This window comes from Loxodonta africana, chromosome 11 (assembly GCF_030014295.1).
Source record: "Loxodonta africana isolate mLoxAfr1 chromosome 11, mLoxAfr1.hap2, whole genome shotgun sequence".
NCBI classification, from domain to species: domain Eukaryota; kingdom Metazoa; phylum Chordata; class Mammalia; order Proboscidea; family Elephantidae; genus Loxodonta; species Loxodonta africana.
The window spans coordinates 34,425,541-34,451,148 of record NC_087352.1 but is presented as its reverse complement, the minus strand read 5'-3'; the positions used below and the strand labels follow the sequence as shown (position 1 = coordinate 34,451,148).

The 25,608-nt window shown below is 42.6% G+C and overlaps 1 protein-coding gene across 5 annotated transcripts in view; it reads right to left on the bottom strand.

Annotated features, from left to right (window-relative positions):
• FBXO15 (F-box protein 15) overlaps nucleotides 1-25,608 on the bottom strand; it is a 96,298-nt gene that overhangs the window by 65,402 nt on the left and 5,288 nt on the right. For 3 of the 5 annotated variants that reach the window (XM_023543729.2, XM_064294404.1, XM_023543728.2), the window contains exons 2-8: nucleotides 22,418-22,522; nucleotides 17,289-17,393; nucleotides 14,123-14,365; nucleotides 13,391-13,600; nucleotides 8,056-8,194; nucleotides 6,360-6,442; nucleotides 5,251-5,393 (exon numbers count right to left, since the gene is read on the bottom strand). In XM_023543729.2, coding sequence (XP_023399497.1) covers nucleotides 5,251-5,393; nucleotides 6,360-6,442; nucleotides 8,056-8,194; nucleotides 13,391-13,600; nucleotides 14,123-14,365; nucleotides 17,289-17,393; nucleotides 22,418-22,522 — 1,028 coding nt within the window. Of the gene's footprint in view, nucleotides 1-5,250; nucleotides 5,394-6,359; nucleotides 6,443-8,055; nucleotides 8,195-13,390; nucleotides 13,601-14,122; nucleotides 14,366-15,830; nucleotides 15,961-17,288; nucleotides 17,394-22,417; nucleotides 22,523-25,608 lie in introns of those variants that run through there. The other 2 variants (XM_023543731.2, XM_023543730.2) reach the window with 2 other exon arrangements.

The following is a 25,608-nucleotide window of genomic DNA, read 5'->3' as shown; positions in this document are numbered from 1 at the left end:
TCCTCTTTCCCATCACACACGACTCCTAGTATCTGTCTGGGCTACTCTGTACTAACCTGTCCCAACACGGCACCTGGAGTCACTTTCCCCACGCCAGCACCTGCCCCTCCTTGAAGCTCTCCGCAATCCCTACTGCAGCCCCCAGCCTGTGCCACCTTCAGGGTGATGGTGCTGCTCCATACCCAGCTCCCTGAGGGCAGCAGTCCTGTGTGACATGAGCCCTCCCCGTGCCCACACTGTGTAAGTATCTGTATCCACCTCTCTGTGGCCAGCAAGCTTGTGTGACATGAGTCCCCTGTGCCTGCACACAGTCTGCAGTAAGTTTCTGTGAATGAGTCAATCAAACAAACAAATCTGACTGCCTCATCACAGCTGGCCAGGTACTCACCGTGTCACAGAGCACCAACAGAGCACAGAGCCACCTAAATTCTAGGACATGACAACAAAACAAATCATGGCTTCTCCTTGACAGGGAGAAGGTGTTTTTTAAAAATACAGGCGAAGTGCTGATCTCCCCACTGCAATGACATAGCGAGAATGTACTAAATATACCACATGGTACCACAGGAGAGTTCCTCAAATTTAAAAGTGACAGAATGAAACACTGATGGCAACAGCGCCCTCTGCTGAGCCCTGAGAGCAGAGCCACATACACAGGAAATGCATTTGTGTCCCCATTTTAAGTCTTCTTACTGTGTAAAGCTTAAGAAAACAAACAGATAAAAGGTGAATTGTTCCCATCTGGGCTTCTCAGCTTCTCCTTCATTTAACAGAACCTCTCACATGTTTTAACAAGCATCCAACCATCTAAGGGTTTTTATTAAGCATTAACACAGAATTGGCTTACGTGCTATCTCAGCAAGTCAATAGAGCCCTACCCTTACTGCCCTTAAGATGCCAACACTCTGAAAAGGCAGTGACAGTCACACACACCAGAAGATATACTATATTCTGTCTATCTGTCTACCTATCTGTATTACATAAACACAGGACGAAAAAGCAAAATTCTGTAGGGGGCAACGTAGCCAACTCAGAGTCAGATGAGCCTGGGTGCAGAGTGGCACTTTTCCACTTGCTTTAGCTGTATGCAACTAGAGAATTTGCTGAAACTATCAGCTTCAGTCTTTCCAGCAATAAAATGGGAGAGAGAATAATACCCATTGCATAGGATTGCTATGAAGATTAAGTTAATATGAATATGAAACATTCAGCAAGTGCCTACAATGCGTGCTCCACAGATGTTCCCCATCACTACCATCATCATCAAGGGCATAGCTCAGGCGTGAGGAATGCAGTGCAAAATCTAATCAATGTTACGAATACTTGTTCAGAAGAAGTGAAGGGGGATTCCTCTTTTCCATGATTCTGGACACCCCCTAACAGAGAACTAGCACCTAACACACCTAATCCTTTCAGTATAATCAGGATAATGAAGAGATATTAAACTATGTCAGATAAGAAATGGCTGAGGTGACTGATGTTTGCTTTGTAATCAGGGGATGAGACAGACTCTGTAGTTGTGTTCATGTTTTAAAGAGTTTTCATTTGTGCAGTAAAGTGTCAGACACAGGTACAAAGCACTCTGCCAGAAGTGACTTTGTGGGCCCTTTTCCCTTCTTTAGAGAGGGATGTACACCGTATAAATAGGGGGATAAACTATATGTTCATCAAAGTTGCCCAAAGATGTACTTGATAACATATAACAATAACCTGCTTGAAAAAAAAAAAATCCAAGTAATCTAGGAATAGAAAGAAACTTAACTAGATAAGAACGTATAACAAAAGCACACAGCAAATATACTTAATAATAAAACATTTAAAATATTCTCCTTAAGTTGGAAATACAAAATGATTCAACTCCAATGAAAGCAATTTGCCAGTGTCTTTCAAAATTATATATGAATTTACGCTTTGGTCTAGCAATATTATTCCTAAGAAAGTATCCCAAAGACACTCTGGCGAAGTATGAAATGGTGTACAAACTGGCTATTCGCTCTACCGCTATCAGCAATAGCAAAGGCTGGAAACCACTCAAACATCTACTAACAACCTACCTACATAAAAAAAAAAAATAGCTGTTATAAAAAGAGAGAAAGACAAAGATTTCTACATACTGCTAAGAAGTAATCTCCAGAACATATTACTAAGTGGAAAAGAGTAAGAAACTTAAGAAGGAATATGACTCATTTTGTGTTTAAAAAAATGAGGGAGAATATGAATATATTTATGTATCACAGTGTATTTTCAAAAGGAAACTTGAAATAAAAAGCCAAAGACTAATTGAGAAGGGCTGCCCTTGAAGGGAGAGTGAGAACAGGAATAAGGGAACAAGAACAGAAATTAGACCTCTCTAAATTTTTTTTTAAATGTACCTTGTTCTATAGTTCCAATTTTGGAAACAGGTAAATGTGGTACTTTTTTAAAATGTCAATTACTTTTTTTAACATAAAAACAGAAACAAAGCAATCCCCAAAAATAAAAAAACAAATGAAATATGTCCCTCTAACTGTATATCAAAGTGGTAGCATAACCACAGAGAAAAAAAATTACTTTAGGTGATTTAACTTTACTTCTCTAGAGGGACAGATCCTAAGCACATAAAGCACTACAAACAAAACCTTAGTTAGAAGAGCATACGATAGGTTCATCGTTAGTAATAACATTAACATTGTTATTTTGAAATTATTACATACTGTGATGTTGCTAGGAACCAAGATTTTCAGCAAAAGAAAAGAGATACAAGTACACGATCAAATTTGTTCATTAAAACTCTAAGATCTTTAAATGAATGTATGATTTATTAGTTCACATTATAAAATCTACAAATTTCCTAGCTCTGTCCACTGAAGACTCTAAAAGCAATGAAAACCCAAGAGCAGTGAATATCCCTAGGATCCAGATGATGGTCTCTGAATACCATTCCCCACTGAAAGGAACCAGAGCTCTTCGGGAAAACGGCTGGTTTCAGGTCTGGGTAGGAAACGGATAAGATGAGCCTTGTCATGTTGGAACACAAGCAAGACATGAAAAATGACTAGAGTCATGTCAAAACAACACAGGAGCCACTGGCCAAAGACAAGGCAATTTGAGCAACAAAATAACAGTAAAAATAATAATGACTGCAATAGACTAAAATACATCAAATAAAATTTTTAGCCCATAAGTTCATAAATAATAAAAATCAAAAAAACCAAACCCGATTCCGACTCATAGGACCCCATAAGACAGAGTAGAACTGCCCCATGGGGTCCCCAAGGCTGTAATCTTTTGAGTCAGAGTTTGAATCTTTATGGAAGTAGGCTCCCACATCTTTCTCCTGAATTGCCACTGGAGGGTTCAAACTGCCAACCTTTCAGTTAACAGCTGAGTGTTTAACTACCACGCCACCAGGGCTTTTTCATTCATTATAGTGCTACCAAAAAAACGTATCAGTGAACTTTGAAGACTGCTATAGCATCAACTCACTATTTTGCACATTAATAAAGGGACAGAATCAAGAACGTACCCTGCTTTTCTTGTGCTAACTATATATTTCATGGTAGCTAAACTAGTAAGAAAATTCTTCTTTGTAGAAGAATTCTAACTAATAGATGGAGAAGAAATCCAATAGAACAAGGAAATCATCACTTTGCAGCTCTAATAAAATAAAGGTACGCACCAGGGTTTTATCCTTTCACCATACCTATTCAATCCGTATGCTGAGCAAATAATCTGAGAAGCCGGACTCTATGAAGAAGAAAGGGGCATCAGAATTGGAGGAAGACTCATTAACAACCTGTGTTAAGCTGATGACACAACCTTGCTTGCTGAAAGTGAAGAGACTTGAAGCACTTGCTGATGAAGGTCAAAGACCACAGCCTTCAGTACGGATTACAGCTCAACATAAAGAAAACAAAAAGTCTCACAACTAGACCAATAAGCAATATCATGATAAATGGAGAAAAGATTTAGGTTGGTAAGGATTTCATTTTACTTGGATCCACAATCAACAGCCATGGAAGCAGCAGTCAAGAAATCGAAAGACACATTGTATTGGGCAAATCTGCTACAAAAGACCTCTTTAAAGTGTTCAAAAGCAAAAATGTCACCTTGAAGACTAAGGTGCACCTGACGCAAGCCATGGTGTTTTGAATCGCCTTATATGCATATGGGAAAGCTGGACAATGAACAAGGAAGGCAGAATTGACACCTATGAACCGTGGTGTTGGAGAGTACTGAATATACCACAGAGTGCCAAAAGAACAAACAAATCTGTCTTGGAAGTATAACCAGAATGCTCCTTAGAAGCAAGGCTGGTGAGTATACATCTCACAGACTTTGGACATGTTATCAGAAGGGATCAGTCCCTGGAGAAGAACATCATGCTTGATAAAGTAGAGGGTCAGCAAAAAAGAGAAAAAGCCCTCGACAAAATGGACTGACGTGGTGGCTGCCAACGATGGGCTTAAGCATAACAATGATTGTGAGGATGGTGCAGGACCAGGCAACGTTTTGTTTTGTTGTACATAGGGTCCCTATGAGTCAGAACTGACTCAACAGCACCTAACAACAACACCAGAATAAAATTCAATTAGAAATCAGTAACAAAAAGATACCCAGGAAATCCCCAAATACTTTAGAAAACTAAACACAGTTCTATCTAACCCACAGATCAAAGAAATAGTCAAAACGAAATCAGAAAGTATTTCAAAGTGAATGGAAATGAAAATAAATGTGTGGTATGTTGATAAGGCAGTAAAAAAAAACTCAGAGGGAAATCTGTAGCACTAAATGCCTCTACATGGGACAAAAAAGAGAAGTTCTGAAATCAAGAACTTCAAGTTCCCCCTTAACAAACTAGAAAAAGGAACAGGGCTGGTGTCTCTTTATTTTTATCTTGCTCAGGTCCTACACTGGCCCAGTTGGCAAATTTACCAATATCCCTTAGAAGCGAAGAAGTCTGAAGAGCGGGTGGGAAGGAGGTGGGGAAAACAATAAGAAAGGAATCAGTAGAAAAGTGGAGTAGAGAATACTTCCAGGAGGAGGGTGGGGGGTGATGACAGAGAAGGAAGCTGAAGAGGCTAGAAGTGGCCGGGGTATTTCACAAGTCTTAGAATGATATAGGGGTGGGTCAGGGGGAGGGACAGACATGGCAGTAGATGATAAAGTTACCAGCTAGGGCAACGATTCTTAGCTCAGACATAAAAATGGGCTCCCCGTTCTCTCCAGCTTCTTAATCTGATACTGAAACAAAAATTCAATTAATTTCACCTTTCTTGGAAAAGAGATTGTGAAACGTGCCACATAGGTAGGAAATGTCTCCACTGTGCAAATCCACATGGAGTTGGTAGCCATGCAAGCCATACTCTGGGGCATCATCCAAAAAGGGGCTATGAGGAGGCAGCTCGTATGGGCTAAAAAGCAAAACAAAACATACACACAAGTTTGTCAACACCAGAGACAAAATGCCAAGGGCACTGAAAAAAAATTTTTTTTAAATCAACACCCATTCAAAGCACCCAATCCTATCAATGAGACTCTATAGGGCTCCCAATGATCTTCAATCCCAAGAGCTCAGAATAACTGCTCTGTATTCCTGTACCAACTTCTGTGAGTTCTGCAGGCAGCCACAGCCCAGCCCGCAGAGCAAGTTTCAGATCAGCATCCCAACCACAGTTCTGCAAAGGCAGCCCCACACCTTCGGTGTCCTTTCAGCATCAAGAGGACAGAACTGCACAGCAGGAAACGTTCCCACACAAGAGACCTGCACACCAGGACCTGGGTGGAGACCCAGAGCCAAGGTGCACAATCTTTACTCAATAAGGAAAATCTGACTACGAAACGCAACTAACTCAAAAGCTCTCAGAAGCTTCTCGAGGAATAAAAATATGAGTAAGGGAAGGTGCAACCCCACAGGTGAAGGGGGAGTGCTGCTGGGAAGTGGAAAGTACACACCCCACCGTGAGACACCCAAATGCATTACAACACACCCACCCTGCACAGACCAAACAAAAACACATCTGCAAGTCAGGTTCAGCCAACGGGCCATGAGTCTGTGTGCCTTCTATACAGAATTCCCCAGCAAGACATGAGAGTTCATTCAGTGCGAAGAATCTGAGAGATAGCACTGGCATCTCATAATAATGAAGCTATCCTACCCCTGTAAATAATATTCTACTAGGTACATATTGCTTAACCCAGGACAAATTAAACAAATCTGTACTCATGAATAACCCACTTATCTCAGCAACAGCTAAGTGATTACGCCTGTTGGTTTGTGTCTACTGATTAAAAGCAGAGTATTATTCTCAGAATATTCTCATCCTTTATACTTACTGTACAAAAACTGAATATGAGCATGTATAAAACTTCATACGTACGTGGTGGCCGAGCCTAAGGTGCTCCTCTCCATAAGCTGATGCAGATGAAGATTTGCCATAACGAAAGCCAACTCTTCGTCCCTCTGAAAGTGAATTAAAAAGAACACAACTTTCGGTGGAAATATTTTAATTTTTCACAGTCTTTTTGAAGACCACAGCACATTCATCTCACAGATAGACGAAGTTTCTAAAAACTGCAAGATTACCACCGTACTAATATCTGACTACTACTTAGTAAGATGTGTATGTCAGACTGACACCAAAACCACAATTTGTCCGAATACACAGTGCATACAGTACCAAAAGGATAAGCATGACTGCACTGTTAGGTCTAGGCTGTTTCAAATTCTTTTCAAAGATAAAGGCAATACTGGTAAATGTCCACAGACACAGATTTAATTTCACAAATGCTTAACCAAAAAACCAACCAAACCCACTGCCATCTAGTTGATTCTGACTCAGAGAGACTCTGAAGAACAGAGTAGAACTGTCCTGTAGGGATTCCAAGGATGTAATCTTTACGGAAGCAAACTGCCACATCTTTCTCCCATGGAGTGGCTGGTGAGTTCGAACCACTGACCTTTCAGTTAGCAGCCAAGCACTTAACCACTGTGCTACCAAGACTCCTAAATGCTTAACACTGGTGGCATAATGTTCCTTTCGAGTAACTGCTTGGCTCACCAAACCCAGTGGGGATGATTAGATTCAGCTTCATCTCTTGCCCAACAGTTTGAGTGGCAGAACTGATACAGATTTCCCCCAAATTCACCGCCTGGTGAGAGGTGACTGGTGGTCGATCTGAAGGTGCCATTCTCCAACAGTGGGCGATCAAACCAGCCAGAGTCCTCATCACCGTGCAGCCAGCTTAGCTCAATGAATTCCCGTCATGAAATTCAGAGCAAGCAAACCGCCACCTTGTCCACAGTCCCCTTCACGCACAAGGGAGTGAGGGAGAGAAAGACCAACTGCCACAGTGGGCTGAGAAAAGAAAAAAAGGTGCAAGAGGATGATGCCATTAGAAGCTGTAGGGCTTGATTCTATCTAGCCATCATCGTCTGCAAATGCAGACTGCCATTCTCAGAATCAAATCTGTGAATGACCAGCTTAAAACATGCATAGGCCAAAGACATAGACTTAAGCCTGTGTTGTACAGGGGTATGTCATACCGTTATTCTTTTCAGGAGATGACTGCTCAGAAATACCCCAGAGGGGAGCAACCAGCTTCAGCTGGTGAAAAGAAACCTGATCAGTGGGAGAGGAGGACTCCCCCACACTTGACTCCAAAGGGCAGCATCCACATGACACCACATATGCAGGATCAGAAACATTTCAGAGGTCACTATGTTAAAAGGCACAGTGAGAGAGACTTTGGCAGAGAAAGGACATGAAAGAAACAGAAGGAAGGAACATGGGTTGGTTGGTGGGGGAAGGGGCAAATGCCCATGAGAGTAAAGGAATAACTCGAACAAAAGTACCCAGGCACAAAAAAATCTGTCAGCTGTGATGGTGGGCCAGCAGTCACTGCCCTGGAATAGTGGTTGTATAGCTAGGAATATGAGGTTGGCAAGATGGTTTACCAGGGCGCTGCTAGTAGAAAGTCTTCAAGGATTTTTGGCTTTGACCCCACACACGATGGTGAGTGAAGTAGGGCTGTGAATAAGCAAAGGGCATGTGCACACAGGGACCTCTGGCCTACCTTCCAGAGCCCCACCAGGAGGCCAGGGCTCAGGCAGAAGACCTGGATGAGCCCATCACAGCCCATCAGGGTAGTCTCCGTCAGGTCGCTCAGGCTGTACCTTGCAATTAAAGAACGCCACCTAGGTCTATGCACATCCCTGCCAAAGAAAGGAAAAAGAGAAATGACCTTTCCTGCCAGGGCAGTTGCTAAATCTAGTGCTTTTGAAGAGCATGCTGACCATATGCCTAAACTGAGAGGCCCATTGAGGAGGAGGAACACGCACAACTTCTTATATGTAAAAAGCAAAGTAGATACATTCAAAGTTCTCACCACCTATGCTTTCCTTCTCCTCCCTCTCGCTTTCACCGTCAAAGCCAACAGCCCAGTCGGAAGGAAGATAAACAGTCAGGAAGGTGAGGAAGAGGTAAAACTATCGCCGGCTCTCTTTCCCCCCAAACCCAGCACACTACAGCCAAAGGAGACCACCCATCTATGCCCCTGATCAAGTGGGTGAAGTAATGCATAAGCCAAGATAAAAGACTTTAACTGACACAAAAGCAGGTGGTCTCAGCAGCCTCTCACAAAACAGATGTGCTTTTTTAAAGCTATCATCAAGAAAAACTCATAGTGAAAACTGTGACACTAGAAAATAAATCTAAGCCAAAATCATGAGTGTTTTCATGAAGGAGACACACTGTAAACTCAATGTCAGTCTTAGTGCCTCAAAGTAACTCAGATAATGTGTAAGAATGAAAACCTAACTCAGCTGCTCATTTTAAGACTGAAACCCAACTACAGGGAGGCATCCTATAACCACCATAACACAGGCACAGGTGTTCATCCTTCCCAGGGACCTAGAGACGTGACAGACAACTGTAAAGAAGACGAACTCTTAGCATCCCCTTGAGCACTGACAGTAACGGTTATAGACACAGCTCCCTGCTGGACCACCTCACACTCAACGGCTCCCTCCAGCACCTAACACACTGGCAGCGAGCAGCAGGCATTCAACCGTTCATTGATGAAGAGAATTAAGCACCCAAGGACATTCAGCTGCAGTGCTGTCTCAAAGCAGGGCGCCATATGGCATCAAAACAAAATCTCTGTCTACCACCCCATCCTACCCCTAATACGAATTTTTTAAAAAGAGCCTGCTAAGCAGAGAACCACCACTGGCTGAGAAGAGGTGGCTGGTGAGCATGTGTGACGTGTAACCTAAAATATCCTCAGGACACATAGAATGGGTTTGGAGACAGCCGGACACAGAGTTATGAACCCCAGTGTGGAGTCAAGGAAGCCTGAGGTGAAACCTGGGCTCCCACTCTCACTGACAGAGACACCACGACTACTTCAGACGGTTTCTTCGCCTGCGTGGGAGGACAGCACTGCTTGCCCAGGGGAGGGAGGTGGAAAAATTAAAAGAGAAAATATCATAAAAGCGTAATAGTTGCTCAATAAATGGTTGTCACTGCTGCTATTATTATTCCTGTGGACAGGAGCCTCTGGGTGGGGGTCTGGAAAAGCCCAACTCTTTCACTCTTGAACTGAAGTGTGTAAAGGGGTTTAACAGGCTCCAGTGGGAACATGCTAGGTCTGTATTTGCCTTGGCCTTAAAGGCTACTGATACAGAACACGGAAATAAGGCTGATATTTACCCAACATTTTTCACAAATTGTAGGAGGTGCAGCACAAAACCGCACAATGCAGAATACTGCCAAAGAAGAAAACTTAATAGATCTGACTAGAAAAGTATAAATTACAGGGAAATTCAAACTGCAAATTGCATAAATAAGGGTTTCGCTGTTCTTGGAAAAAAATTCTCATGGAGGAAACAAAAACAGACCCAAATGAAAATCACAAATTCTCTCCTTTCTTGTCATCCCAGTGCATACAAGACTTGTATTCCTGCATCACAAAAGCATTCGCTTTCAAACATGTACTAAACATGCCTACAAAAACAGATTGGTGAAAAACAGTGTTTACCACAATTTATCCAATACTGGCTGGGGTCCATTGAGTTTTAATGGAAATAAACTGCATTAAATGTATTTTCCCAATGAATACCATCATTTGTCACTGTGTAGTATCTAGTATTACTGACGAAGACGACAATTTTCAGAAACACGCTATCTTTGTCGTTGTTGTTAGGTGCCATTAAGTGAGTTCTGACTCAGAGCAACCCTATGCACAACAGAATGAAACACTGCCTGGTGCTGCACCATCCTCACAATTACAGTTACATTTGAGCCCATCATTGCAGCTACTGTGTCAATCCTACTCTTTGAGGGTGTTCTTCTTTTTTGATGACCCTCTATCTTACCAAGCATGATGCCCTTCTCCAGGGACTGGTCCCTCCTGGTAACATGTCCAAAGTATGTAAGACAAAGTCTTGCCATCCTCGCTTCCAAGGAGCACGCTGGCTTTATTTCTTCTAAGACAGACATGTTCGTTTTTATGGCAGTTCATGGTATTTTCAATATTCTTCGCCAACACCAAAATTCAAAGGCATCGATACTTCTTCGGTCTTTCTCATTCATTGTCCAGCTATCTTTAACTAAGCTTTACAGTCAAACGCTACCATTTAGTCTTTCTAGATCATGTGTATGAATGTTGAGTTTTATCCTAACACCTGTACAATATTTCATGATTTGTCACACAACAGCATTTAGTCAAACTAGTACAGAGGCTGTGGAATCATTCAGTGACTATAATTTCATAATGCCTAAAATCTGAAAAAAAAAAAAAATACGACACTAGAAAAACCTGGTTGATCATGATGTGGTATGGAATTTCAGAGACCACGACAATGGACTCAAACACTGCAATAACTGTGAGGACGGTGCAGGACCGGTCAGTGTTTTGTTGTACATGGGGTCTCTATGAGTCGGAACCAACTGGACAGCACCTAACAATATCCCTTATTTTTGAAAGTAACTATATTTCTAGTTTATGAAGAAAATGTTCTACATTCTACTTCGGTGAGTAGTGTCTGGGGTCTTAAAAGCCGATGAGCAGCCATCTCGGATGCTCCACTGGTCTCACCCCTCTGGGAGCAAGGACGAATGAAGATAACTGAAGATACAAGGGAAAGATTAGTCCAAAGGACTAATGGACCACATCTACCATGGCCTCCACCAGATTGAGTCCAGTACAGCTAGATGGGGCCCGGGCTACCACCACCGACTGCTCTGACAGGGATCACAATAGAGCGTCTCGGACAGAACTGGAGAAAAATGTAGAACAAAACTCTAACTCACGAAGACAGACCAGACTTGCTGGCCTGACAGAGACTGGAGAAACCCTGAGAGTATGGCCCCAGACATCCTTTCAGCTCACTAATGGGTCACTCTTCAGCCAAAGATTAGACAGGCCCATAAAACAAAATGAGACTAAAAGGGCATACCAGCCCTGGGGCAAGGACTAGAAGGCAGGAAGGAACAGGAAAGCTGGTAATAGGGAACCCAAGGTTGAGAAGAGAGTGTTGACATGTTGTGGGGTTGTTAACCAATGTCATAAAATATGTGTACTAACTATTTAATGAGAAACTAGTTTGTTCTGTAAACCTTCATATAAAGTACAATAAAAAAAGAAAATACAGGAAACAACACTAAAAAAAAAAAAAAAAGTACCTATGTTTCCAGAATAGTGTGATTAGGTAAACAGGTTCTCATTTTTTTATCACGACATTAAGAATATTTTTAGAATACAGGTAGACCCTGACTTACAATAAGGTTCCGTTCCAACGACTCTGTTGTAAGTCAGTTCTGATGTACGTCGAATACCTTTTTTTTTTTTTCAGTTTTCATTATTATTGCCTTTTGTTATCAGTATGTTTATAAAACCAATCTTTGGACATCTGCAAGTGAACACCTGACAATGATAACGTGAGCAAACTAGGCACTGCAATACTGTATGTAATACATTTTACTAATGATAAGATGTAGCAAAAAAAAAAAAAAAAAAACAGTCATGAAGTGTGGTTTGTCAACATAACTCAAATACGTCATACGTCGGGGACTGCCTGTACGATAAAACTTGGCTTTACCAGCAATAAGATGTTCTCACACTCATAACACGAGCAGATGGCACAGAGATCACCAACAATCCTCAGAGACCAGCAGCACGAGGAGGGCCAAACACAAGGTCCCAGCTATAGAGCTGTAGCAACATGTGCTTAGCCAGGGAAACCATAACAGGATGCTGACCCCGTGGAAACAGCAGTCACTAGGGTGACGTATGTCAACACCTTCCAGAGCGAGGACAGGTGTGAGTGGTACAAATGCAATTAGGTGGACGCTCAGCTCAGTAATGAAGTCAATCCTGAGGGTCACCCTTCGGCCAAAGATTAGACAGGCCCATAAAACAAAATGTGACAAAAAGGGCATACCAGCCCTGGGACAAGGACTAGAAGGCAGGAGGCAACAGGAAAGCCGGTAATAGGGACAATGAGAAAAGTGACATGGTAAATGCCACTGCCAAGTCAAAGGATCCAAGAGTACAGAGAGTGGCAGAGAAGGCAGGAAACCCACACCGGAGAAGGCAATTCTGTATTAAGAATAAACTTTACATGATGCTGTGCCAGCTTGCTCCGGAGATCAGAAGGTCACAAATGCCATGACCCACCTTTTATGAGAAATCGACTCATGACAAGAAACATGAGCAGGACAGATTGTCAGGAAAAGCAAACTGCAAGCCTTACCGAGTATGGATCAGCTCACGGCCACATTACAACAGAATAAGGGTAAGTGCTCGATAAGCATTAGCTATTTTACAATTAAATCTTTCACTCTTCCTCATGGCAACCACATGTGCTAAATACTGCGTCGTCATCATCATCATCCCATTTTACAAAGGAGAAAACAGGCAAAGAAAGAATAAGTTACTCGTACAAGATCACATGTCTAGTGAGTCCAAAAGAAAGGCACCTAAAAGTAGCTAATTATGGTGACTTCATTATCTAATGCTTAAATTATGATTAGCGTACTGTTTATGAGAGAAATAGTATGTACCTTTATGAGAGAAGGAAAACATAATAGGTTTAGATATCTCTCTTTTAAAATGGTTAAAACTAAAAACCTTCAAAGGTTAACTGTCCATCAGCCAGGAAATTTTGTTAATTAGAATATCATTCCTTAAACATTATAGATAGCCAAGGTTTGAGGAGCCTAGGTTTAGACTAATCGCAGATGCAAGAAACCCTTTCTTTTCCTATTGATAGTGACCCAGACTGACAGAGAGTCAAAGACACACACAAATTAAATTCACTGGCAGTATTTCTGAACTATAAAGTAATCCAACTGGTATTCACATAAAAGATTTGCTCATCCAACAGCTGTGCTGAATTGGTACTTACCCAGTTTTGGTGGGGGATTTATACCGGTCCATAAAAACTGGTGTCACACCGCACAAATCTAAGGTTGACAATGTGGCCAGATGTGGCCAGTTTTTGCCATACCACACAACAGAAACTGACGTGTCATTTACAGAAAGGCGAACATGCTCCGTGATGTATTCTTTTCCACTTTTGTCTCTCAGTATAATTACCCAGCCTAAACCAGATACTCTAGAGAGGGGGGAAAAAAAAGCTGAAAATGTTTGCTTCACTGTGGCAAAAAATACTGAAGGAATTTCACATACCATCTCTAAACCATCTAGTTCCTTAAAAGCCAGAATCAAACTCCTCAGAACATGCCTGACTCAAGTTTTCATGTCACCCACAGCTCTCCCTCCAGACTTTCTCTCCCCACCTGACAAACCCTCATTGAACAACCTGGAGAGAGAAGACAAAGGTTTTGCCCAGAGTCAGGGATACTTGAGTACTCTTGCTCTATTGGACCAGATTACTAGGGTATTTCTGTTCTACATGAAAACTTTAGACCATACACATGCAATAGGAAAATACACTTTATAGATGCACAAAAATATACAAAAAATGAGAGACACCGCCCACTGTCTAAGTGACCCATGTTGCCTACGCACATAATACTGTGAACTTACACCACCATTCTTTCTAAGGACTATAACCTGAGGTGTTGCCCAGCACTGTCACCATGTGGTTCTCCCATTTTGAGGAGACACAGCTCACCTGAGTGCCTCCTTGATTTTAACTGGAAGACCAGTGTAAGGGTTCACAGGCTTGAGAAGCCGGGCCACCGTGGCTTTCACAGAGGCGATCTGTTTCACAATGTATTCCTTCTTCCAATACCCAGCTTCTTTATCCTCGAGTGACAGGAGGTTCACAGACACAGCTGTCTTCTCTACTGAATTAACCTTCCAATTAGATCGCTTAGGGGAAAAAGCAGTGGAGTAGATTCTGACCCAAATAAAACTGGGGAAAGGAGGAAATGTGTTAACTATTGGAGACATTGTCATCTGCCTGTAGTATTTTTTAATAATTAATACATTAGTTATTAAATTAATATATAAGCCAAAAAATCAAACCCGTTGCTGTGGAGCTGATTCCAACTCATGAGACCCTATCAGACAGAGGAGAACTACCCCCCATCTTTTCCAGGGAGCAGCTGGTGGATTTGACCTGCTGACCTCTTGGTTAGCAGCCAAGCTCTTGACCACTGTACCACCAGAGCTCCAAATTAATATATAATCATTATTAGAAAAATTAATATATTAAATCAGAGAGGCACAATTTCTAAGACGTTCAATTCCATAAATAAGTCAAGCTAAACAATTACAGTTGTTCATGGGAATTACAGTTTGAGGTGAAGTGTTTTTGATTCACTGACCCCAGAAACACATACTGAAAGGGAAAATATTTTCCCCAGGGTCAAGTTTAAAATGAGGGATCACATGTTATTTGGGACCATCTAAATTACTGCATTCCTACATCAATAAGTGATAGTAGATCTGTCATAGAAAAATAATAGGAAGTATATACAACGTGACTTTTTTTAAATATTTACATGCTTTTTAAAAGATCAGAAAGATACACATACACATAACAGATGAAATGTCAACAGTGACTTGTATGTTCTTTTTGCTTTTAATTTTTTAATTTTCCAAAAGTGAACATGCACTGCTTTCACAAAGAGAAAAGAAAGCTGTTAATAATAACAACTAAACAACAGTTAATGTTTTTTGAGCACTTACTATGTGTCAAGCACTGTTTAGGCACTTTGTATTCATTATCCAATTTAACCCTCACAACAAACCCACGAGGTAGCTACTATGACTGCCCCCATTGCACAGATGATGTAACTGAGGCACAGACGCAGAATAATCTGCCTGAGCTCTGTGTACGTAAGCGGTTGAACCAGCATTCGAATCCATGCACTCTTAACCACTGTACTTCACTGCCTCCTCAATGGCATGAAGAAGTAGGTACAAAGAAAATAATTTATGCAAATTTATAAAGCCAATAAACCACCACGTTGGGATCCAATTCAGTTCTGCCTCAGAAGCTAGTCAGCAAAGGGCCTAGGAGCTGGACCTTGATGTTCCTTTCTTCCAGCTTGTACTCTCTAGCAGGGAAGGAGAGTAAAGGGCAGGGATCCAAATCAATTTTATAATCTGAAAGTCAAATTTTACAAATAAATAAAGTTTAATTATTTGCTAATGGATTTCTCCAGGTTTCCAAGAGGTCTGTGGGAGACAGCTAGTTCCCCAAGTCAGGGGTGACCCAGGTCAGCACTAAACCCACAGGAAACGCCACTGATGACCTGGGGAGTGTCATTACTGTTTCTGCAACTGCATCGGACAAGAAATCACTTTTTACCAACATGTGGTTCAGAAACCTGTCCCCTCAACATCATATGGACCTCCCAACAAACACTCACACGTCATCAGGCCCCATGGACATCTCTCTCGAATGAGTTTTCAAGCTCTTTCTCACTCCACAAAATCATTTTACACCAAGCTTCCTGTCTTAAAGTGTTTATACTTCAGTGCAGAAATCTCTGGGCTTTCCTATTTGAGTTAATAGAGGCAAACTGATGATTAGTTGAATATATCTGGGAAAATCTGAACCTGATTCACCAAAATCCCTTGGCTGGACACTTTTAAAAACTTCTTTTGCATAAAAACTTGATCACGTCTTCTTCAGATTTATTTTACTCATCATTTCACCCTGCCTAAGTGTTCCTTTGGATCCCTGGTGGAACAGTGTTTAGAACTTGGCTGCTAACCAAAAGGTCAACAGTTCGAATCCACCAGCTGCTCCTTGGAAACCCTATGGGGCAGGTCTACTATGTCCTATAGGGTAGCTATGAGTTGGAGTCAACTCAATGGCAATGCGTTAAGTGTTTCTTTGCATTAGCAAGATCTGTACCGAACCTCAACTTCTCACATCATCACTACATAAACTATTGCTGATTCTTCCACACGCTCCTGCACTCACTCACACACTACAGAAACAGCACTGTGGAGGGGAATCAGACCGTCAACTCCAGTCGGTAACAGTAACCACACTTAACATGTATGGTGGACACTCTCATCCACACCATCAAAGGCCACAAACCGCTCACAAGAGTTTAGGTGGATTCCACCATCCCTCCCCAAGATATGATTCTGAATTAAAGGCAAAGGCCACAGCGGCACAACAGATGGATGGACCTATCTCTTTTTCCTACAGAAGCCAGAGGCCATTAATTGGCACAGGAGGGCAGCTAGACCCCACCCCCCTCATGTCTCAAGTCTCCACGGAAGTCACACCTGGGCCTCCCCCTTAGCCCTAGGTCACTCTTCCCCCCCAGAGTAATTAACTTAATTGGCAAGTTTGGGCAAAGGAGCAAGCATACTTAATTAACATAGCCCCTTCCTCTTCTCGCCACAGGAGCTGCTTGGCTGCCAGCAGACATAAAAAACCCAAACCAAACCCACTGCCTTCAAGTCAATTCTGACTCTGCTCTGCAAATCCAGGGCTAGGGCAAATCAGGGGCAGGTCCCACAGTGCAGGGAGAAGCCTGTGGTGCTTGGGTTGCTTGAGACTGTGCACAGAAGTGGGCCTAAATTCTCTCAGCAGCCAGACCTACAGGGACCTTCTCCAATAGCTATGTCTTAAGTTTGATCTTTTTTGGTACGTGCAAAGCATATTCCTTTCCTTAAGCATAAAAATGCAAAACAATGAAAATATCATATTACTACTGTAAAAGCATTAGACATTTCTATGTATGTCTAAAAATACCCTCAAAATCAATCTTCTAAATTTTCAAAACCAGTTAAACAGCTCTTACTAGTTTTCACAATGTGCATCAAAATGTTATCAAGACACAACAATGACTTGGTTTTCTCCTTACTTGTCACTGGCCAGGTGATAAAAGCGCCTGTTCACACATCCAACGCACAACAGGTTCACGGCATCCAAATAAGCAAATATCTTCAGTAAGATCTCTGAAGGCATACTGAGAGAGGGAAAAAAAAAAATCAGAAAAGTGGAAGACTGCCTACTCGACAAATTACAAAAAAAACCACTGGCTTTTCATGTCTAAAGAAAAAACCAAAAACCAAAACCCATTACTGTCGAGGCGATTCTGACTCATAGTGACCCTACAGGAGAGAGTAGTACTGCCACATAGGGTTTCCAAGGAGCAGCTGGTGGATTTGAACCGTCAACATTTTGGTTAGCAGCCACAGCTCTTAACCACTACACCACCAGGGTTTCCTCTAAATAGGAAACAAACGGACCCTTCCTCTATAGGAAACTGTATTCTCGTCTTCAGTTATTTTCTTGATTGAAATGTCTTGGTTATTATATTCTCGTGGCATAAACTGGTAGAGAACCCAAGAGTACAAAGAATAACATCCTTGGCATTTTAATCACACTCACACTACGGAACAACAAGCAGGATTTCACTGTCTCCCTTGTGAAATTTTGTATTATCCTTTGGTGAGATAAAGAAGAAATGGAGGGCATTCTTAGCTGTTAGTAAGAAAAACACAGAATCCCTCCCACTTAAACAAAAAAACCCATAAGGGATCAGAAAACGTCTAATTGTTTCCCACCTGTCCTACGCCACTCTCGTGCGGGACTCCTCAATGTCCTCACACTTTTGATTGCTTCTTCTGGGACTTCACGGGGACCCCAAGCCCCACACGGTTTCCTGACATGTGTTTTTTTGTTTTGCTTTTTTCATTTTTATGTCTAAATAAATATGACATTCAGATGCACTCTCAACACCCCATCTTCTTCTACGTCAGAGTTCTAGGAAACACTCACAGAATCTGCAAGTGCCTAGCAAGTACAACCAGGGCCAGGAGAGCAGGGATGGCCCCTTCATGAGCTTCAGCAAAAAGGGAATGAGAGGGAGCCATGGGAGATGTCACCAAGACTTGGGAGCCTGGGGATGAAGGACCAGGGGGAGAGGAACTCTGGCCAATTAAAACGGCTTGCCCATGCTCTCAACTTGTATTTTTTTTTTCTCTTTTTACTAATTATGATGAAATGAAAATAAATCAGGTTATCAAACATGCCATAGGGAAATCAGTTCTAAAACTGGGATAATACTGAGAAAGAATAGAAGGGATCCTCAGAGAAAAAGTGACCAATGTATGAGATATTTGATGTGTGTGGATACTTACGTGCTAAACCAAACCAAATTCGCTGCCATGGAGTCAATTCTGACTCATAGCAACTCTATAAGGACAGAGTAGAACTGTCCCACAGGGTTTCCAAGGAGCAGCTGGTGGATCTGAACTACCAACCCTTTTGGTTAGCAGCCATAGCTCTTAGCCACTGTGCCACCAGGGCTCTGAACATGAGGGGACAAGACCCAAAAAGACCAAACCTGTTGCCATCAAGTTGATTCTGACTCATAGTCACCCTACAGGACAGAGCAGAGCTGCCCCACAGAGCTCCCAAGGAGCGCCTGGTAGATCTGAACTGCTGACCTTTTTGTTAGCAGCCATAGCTCTTAACCATTATGCCACCAGGGTTTTCACTTAAGGGGTACTTCTGCTCAAAAGCTTCCCTGATATTCAGCAAGAGAGTTTAAATAAGAAGCCTTGCTTGGATGCTAGTTAAATTCCTTACCCTACCCCAAATGAAATTCCTTACATTCAAAATCAACAAACAAGATACTTGTAATGAGAAAAGGTCTCTAATGCCAGAGACAGCAAAGGTGCAAGGAAACACATTTTTGTGACCGTTGGTGGTATCCATTCAAATAATTTTTATATTTTGATTAAACTATTTCACAAAAATTCATGACTATTATTTTTTGAATGAATGTAATTCAAGGAAAATTTAGAGTTGGGTTTAAAGAAAACATTTCAGAAAGATATCTACCAACATTTTTACCTAGATAAAAACTAACTGGGAAAAAATCCCATTTCAGACAGACATTAGAAAGGTTTTATCCTCCTACTCCCCAGATTAACATAATAAAAGGGGGGACCTCTCTGTTATTTCTAGCAAAAGGAGAAAACCTCCATTTTATGGTTAAATAATTTGAGATCAAAGATGTTTTTAATTACTTTTCAAAAGGTTTCCTCAAAGTTGGTAATGACCAATTTTTCCACTCACATTGCCTTACTTACTGCTGGATTCCAACTGCTGCACATTGCATGGGGTGGGGGGTGATGTAAGAGACAGAGAAAGAGGAAGGTGAGAGGGGGAATAATCAAAGGAGAGGAAGGTCAACAAGTCTGGAAAAGTTCAGGATGTGGGAGCAGAACAGTCTGCGCTCAGTCAACAGTCCCCTGAGAAAATGTAAGTTAATGTGTGCGTGCTCATTATGAGAGGATGGGAATACAAACAGGGAAACGGCCTTGTCCCTCATTCCTATTGTGGAGCCATCCAATATTCCTACAGTCATGTTCCTTCCTGCCTGTCCCAGAGGAGAAAGCACCCTTCCTTCTGTGGAAACTCCTGTGCTTGCCTGAGCCCTGGGTCTCAGCCCCTCCAGCCTTCTCGGGAGTCCCAGGTCCTCCTGCCTTCTCAGGGCTCCTGGCCCCTTGAGTCTTCCACCTCCGTCCTGCTGCTGCTCTTCACATCTTTAACATCGGCCTAGAAAACACTCCACAATAGTTCTTCCTGAAATCCTACTCTGCCCTGACCTTCCAGGTCTCCCTCCACCTTCCATACATTCCTAAGCTCCTTCACTGCCAAGCTTCTGGGAAAAGACGCAACAGAAACCTGTCTGCACCTGCTGTTTCCCCATCCTAGCCTCCCACTTTTTTTTCTTTCCTACATTTTCGTGAGAAATAGAACATACCAAGAGTATATAAAAATAGTGTCCAGCCCAGTCCCTCTTCACCCCCCAGTCTAGCTTAGCCTCCACCCTCACCTGGAATGGCACTTTGGGGGTGCCAACACCTCTGCACCAGCCAACCCTCAGTGGCCTCCTCACGCTCCGCTTCTCTCAACAGCATTGACGTGCCAGGCTCTATTTCTGCAGTGGGCTCCTCACCTGGTTTGCGGAGACCATGCTCCGAGATCTCCGAGACCTCACAGGCACCCCACCTTGGTTGGCTCCAAATGTTCCCTTTCCTCAGAATCTGCTCCTGAGCCACCCTCTTTTCTCCCTCTATGCTCTCCCTGACTCCCATGCGTGCAGCTCTGTCTCCAAGCATCTCGGCTGCAATAGGCCCACAGTTGGCACTGTGACTCCCTCGGTCCCAAACCTTCTCCATTGCGACAAGCAGCACCCCCAGTTACATCTGCTCAAGCCAGAGTCCTAGATTCCCACCTGATACCTGCTTTCCCCACACTCCTACATCTGATTCACAAATGATCCATGTCAGTACACCTCCAAAATGTACCCCAGATTTGCCCATATTTCTCCATCTCCCTTCCTTCTAGAGAAAGAAGATAAAGAAGTAAATAATTTTTTTTTTTAATCAAATTATGTCACACCTCTGTGCTTAAAATCACCATAACCTGAATAAAACCTAAACTCCCCACCTTGGCCCAGAAGGCCCCTCGAGGGCTAGCCCTGCCCCTGTGTCTCCCCTTCTCCTCCCTCTCAGCACCACTGCCTTCTGTCCCTTCACCACTTCATTCTCCCCCTCCCTTCTGCAACTCTGTGCACAGGGTCTCCCCTTTCTGGAATGTCTTCTCCAAGCTCTTTCATCTCAACTTTCAGTCCTCAGCTTAGCGTCACCTCCTCAGAGAAGTCCTTTCTTACATCTGACCCCATCATTCTGGACCATGGAATCCATTTGTTTCCATGGCAGCGTACTACCCAATTTATAATTATGAACTTTTCTTTCTAAACCTACCTCCCTCACTAGGCCATAAGCCTCAGCAGAACACAGATCACGTCTGAGTTGCTCAGCACTTGTCTCCCCAACACCAGGCATGGTATGTGGCACTTAGTAGGGCCTCGAACATTTCATGAATGAATTAACTAAATGAAGAATATTTCTTCTACTCTTCCTATCAGATTATTGTACGACAGATTCTACTCTCAGAGTATAGAGTTTAAAGCTTAAATGAATGTCCTTAATTAAATCGTCCTTTTTCAGCTCTTAATTTCTTTTAAAAATACACTACAAATATGTATACTGTTGGCTGAGTTAGTTATGACATCGAATTAAAAGCCCAGGTATGAAATTAGGCAATTTAGGCTTGACTCTGAACTCAGCAATACAGAGACTATGTGAGCCACACTTTCTCCTTTGCAAAGTGTCTGCCTATAATCACACCAGCTTCAAGGACTCCATACAACGACTAGCATATAGTTACGGACTCCATAAATTTTACCCGCTGCCATTGAGTCCATTCCTGCTCATAGCAACCCTAGAGAACAGAGTAGAACTGCCCCATAGGGTTTCCAAAGCTATAATCTTTATGGGAGCAGATCACCAGGTCTTCCTCTGATGGAGCAGCTGGTGGGTTCGAACTGCCAGCCTTTTGGCTAGCAGCTGTGTGCTTAACTACTGTACCACCAGGGCTCCTTCATAAATGTCACCCAAATATAAACGTACAAACATAAATGTTAGTACAGTGCAAATCCACAGGTGACTCAGGAACGGTTTCAGATAATAAAAAAATAGAAAGAAAGATTCCACTGGTCTTGGTGCAGAGGGTCCCAGCACAGACTCTCGCCATGGCAAAACGGGTTCCCAAAATACCAAAAGCTAAGATATTCAGAGTGCTTAAACTTTCAAGGGAGCACACTCTAAACTCCTCTTTCCTTTTCAAGAGTCTTTATCAAGTAGAAAGTGAATAAACTTGCAGAACATTTTAATAAAAGGAAAATTAAATTTAGTTGTCAGTTTGAAAAGTTCAGTTCTAGAAAACTAGTCTGGTAATGATAGTGGTGACAGGCAATGACTCATATCAAACTCTCGTGTCATACGCTCTTCCTACACCATTCTATTCTGAGAGAACCCAAAATAGCAACCGGGTATACAGAGCATCATAAACTTCCCCTAAGGACCCCATTCCTAGAGCCCCCAAGCATGGCTGACCATGTCTACTCACCCATCCAGGGACAAGGCGCAATCCAAGGCAACTCTCCGACAGCACTCTCGATGCCTGGCATAAAGCTTCAGCAGGTCTGAAGTGGGCCTGACACCTGGTCCCTTTCTGAAAATAACATGGGGGACTCCAATTACATAATTTCCAAATGAGAGATGAACTGTCTGTTTTTCTCTGCAAAAATTTAAAGGATCCATAAACATCTAAGATTACTCACTGTGAAACTTTATCTCTGCTTAAAAGAAAGGGAGGAAGGAAGGAAAAAAGGATAAGAGGAAGAGAGAAGGAAGGAAGGAGGAGAAGGAAGGAAAGATGGAGGAGAGGAAGGAAGGAGGAAAGGAAGGAAAGAGGAGAGGAAGAAGAGGGAAGGAAGGAGGAGAGGAAGGAAGACGGAGGAGAGGGAAGGAAGGAGGATAAGAAGGAAGGAGGACAGGAAGGAAGAGGAGGAGGGAAGGAAGAAAAGAGAAGGAAGAGGGAAGGAAGAAGAAGAAGGGGAAGGAAAGAGGATAAGGAGGAGGGAGGACAGGAAGGAAGGAAGAGAAAGAGGGAAGGAAGGGAGGAGGAGAGAAGGAGGGAAGGGGGAGATGAAGGAGGGAAAGAGGAGAGAAAGGAGGAGAAGAAGTGAGGGAAGAAGGAGAGTAAGGAAGGAAGGATGAGAGGAAGGAGGGAAGGAAGGAAAGAGAAGAAGGAGGAGGGAAGGAAAAAAAGAAGAGAGGAAGGAAGGAGGGAAAGAAGAAAAGGAGGAGGAGGGAAGGAGAGGAAGAAAGAAAGAAGGAGAGGAGGGAAGGAAGAAAGGAAGGAAAGAGGAAAGAGGGGTAGAAGGAAGGAAAGGATGAAGTGAGAAAGGAAGGAAGGAGGAGAGGAAGGCACGGAGGGTGGGCAGAAGGGAAGGAGGAAGAAAAGAGAATGAATGAAACAAGAAAGAAACAGAATGGAAGAAACAGTGAAATATGTAATAGTATCCTGGATAAGCAGGAGAAAGATATGGCAGTTGGCTCCCTTAAAGACTGCAGCCTTGGAAGCCCTATGGGGCAGTTCTACTCTGTCCTCTAGGGTCGCTATGAGTCTGAACAGACTTGACGGCTGTGGGTTTTTGTTGGATCCTGGATAAGTATGCCTGAAGACTGCAGCTTCCTCTAAGGAGTGTCAACCTCGGGATTTAACACCCACCCTCTTTATAGGCAGCCACCATGTCAAAAAGATGCTTTAAAATGCATTTAATGAAAGCAAAAAAGGATTGAAATGTATTGACTGGTCAGTTCAGTAACACAACAACAGAAACATAACATACAGTATCTTTTTTTTTTTATTTTTTAATGTAGATCTGTGAACCAGAACTGTGAACACAATCTAAACCTCCGTCAACCTTTGAGGGAAACAACCAGCTCCAACTTCTGCTCTGGCAGTCATAGCTACAGAAGTGTCAAACATTCAAGCTCGAGGCATTTTTTTTGTTCTGTTGTTTTGTTCTTCACATTTAAAATCTCACATTCAAGGGAATATATTTTAATTGTTCATCTTTCCCTCCCCCCACCCCAGTGGTACAGAAAATAGGAGCCCTGGTGGTGCAGTGTTTAAGAGCTACAGCTGCTAATCAAAAGCTTGGCAGTTCAAATCTACCAGCCGCTCCCTGGAAACTCAATGGGGCAGTTCTACTCTGTCCTATAGGGTTGCTAGGAGTCAGAACCGACTAGATGGCAACAGGTTTGGTTTGGTACATAAAATAATAGTAAATCTTACAATCACTGGCTTTTTAGGCACAACGAAATGTGGTAATAATATTTTATACAGTTAGTTCTTTTCAGAAGTTCCTAAAATAAATTTTGAAATCAGTCCTCAAAACCAGTATTGCGCAGGAGCAGCCTGGTAAGGATCTGTTGTTGCTGGGTGCCATAGCATCAATGAACTAAATACCTAAGAAGGAAAGCAGTCCACTGCCTTCCATTTTCAGGCAGCAGCCCACAAAGTGCTCTACATAAATACACTATTTCTCTGCAAACGTTTGAAAGCTGCTGCTTTAAGCAATCTACACCACACACACACATCAGTTACCGACGCACGTCCCACCATGCACTCTACTCAAGAAGCGAGTGAAATCTACAGAATTCCTGATTTACAGGCACAAAGTTCTCCAGTGTCATCACTTCGAGTATCTACTTCATTCGTCAGGAGTTTAACCACCCTCAGTTTTTCATACCAGGCTGATTGTCAGGATATATTTGGACTAACGCTGTAATAGGACATGAGCAATAGTTGGCAGCAAAAACAAGCAGTCCCAAGAACTCAGAAGACAGAGAAATAAGCCCTATGGAAGTTATGTGTCCAAGGTGCACGAAAGACTGCTGTGAAAACATCCATGAAGTAAATTAATGGTCATCTGTTTTGTAAATATAGATCCCTGGGTGGCATACACAACATGGATCATTATACAGATGGCCCTCAACTCAGAGCACAGCTGCTACAATGGTTAAGCACTTGGCCCCTAACTGAACCAGCAGCTCCAATCCACCAGCGGCTCCGCCCACCATCAGCTCCAACCCAGTATTGGCTCCGCAGGAGAAAAGACCTGGCGATCTGCTTCCATAAAGACTACAGCCTAGAAAACCCTATGGAGCAGTTCTACTCTGTGGTATGGGGTCTCTGTGAGTCAAAATCAACCACACAGAACCCAACGACAAGACTGAAGGGGGTGCCCGGGCCCTAGGATTCCACTTTTCAGGGGGCAGCGGCAGAAGTGCCAAGTGGTATTTTGCATGAGTCCTGCTCACCTCTGATACCTCAGCACCCAAAGCCAGGACTTTGAACCGGTTCACTCTGGTTTGAACTCCTGCTGAGAATTTGCATTTCCACCCCATATACTGAATCAGAATCTACTGTTTAAAAAATCACCTGAGGAGGTGATTTTTATGTTTAATACCTTTTGAGAACCACTGCTCTACTAGTGGTTCTCAGAACTGATTCCTAACCAGCAGCTTTAGCATCACCTGAGAACTTGTTAGAAATGCAAATTCTCAGCAGGGGTTTGAACAGGAACAAACAGTTCAAAGCCCTCCCCACAGCATGCCTGGCATGCAGAAGGCATTCAGCAAACATCAATGACATTTCAACTGAAAAAGCAAGCTGCATCTGTATATACTACATCATCTTATTTTTACATTTCTCTCTTAAAAGAAAAAGTAAACACACACACAGAG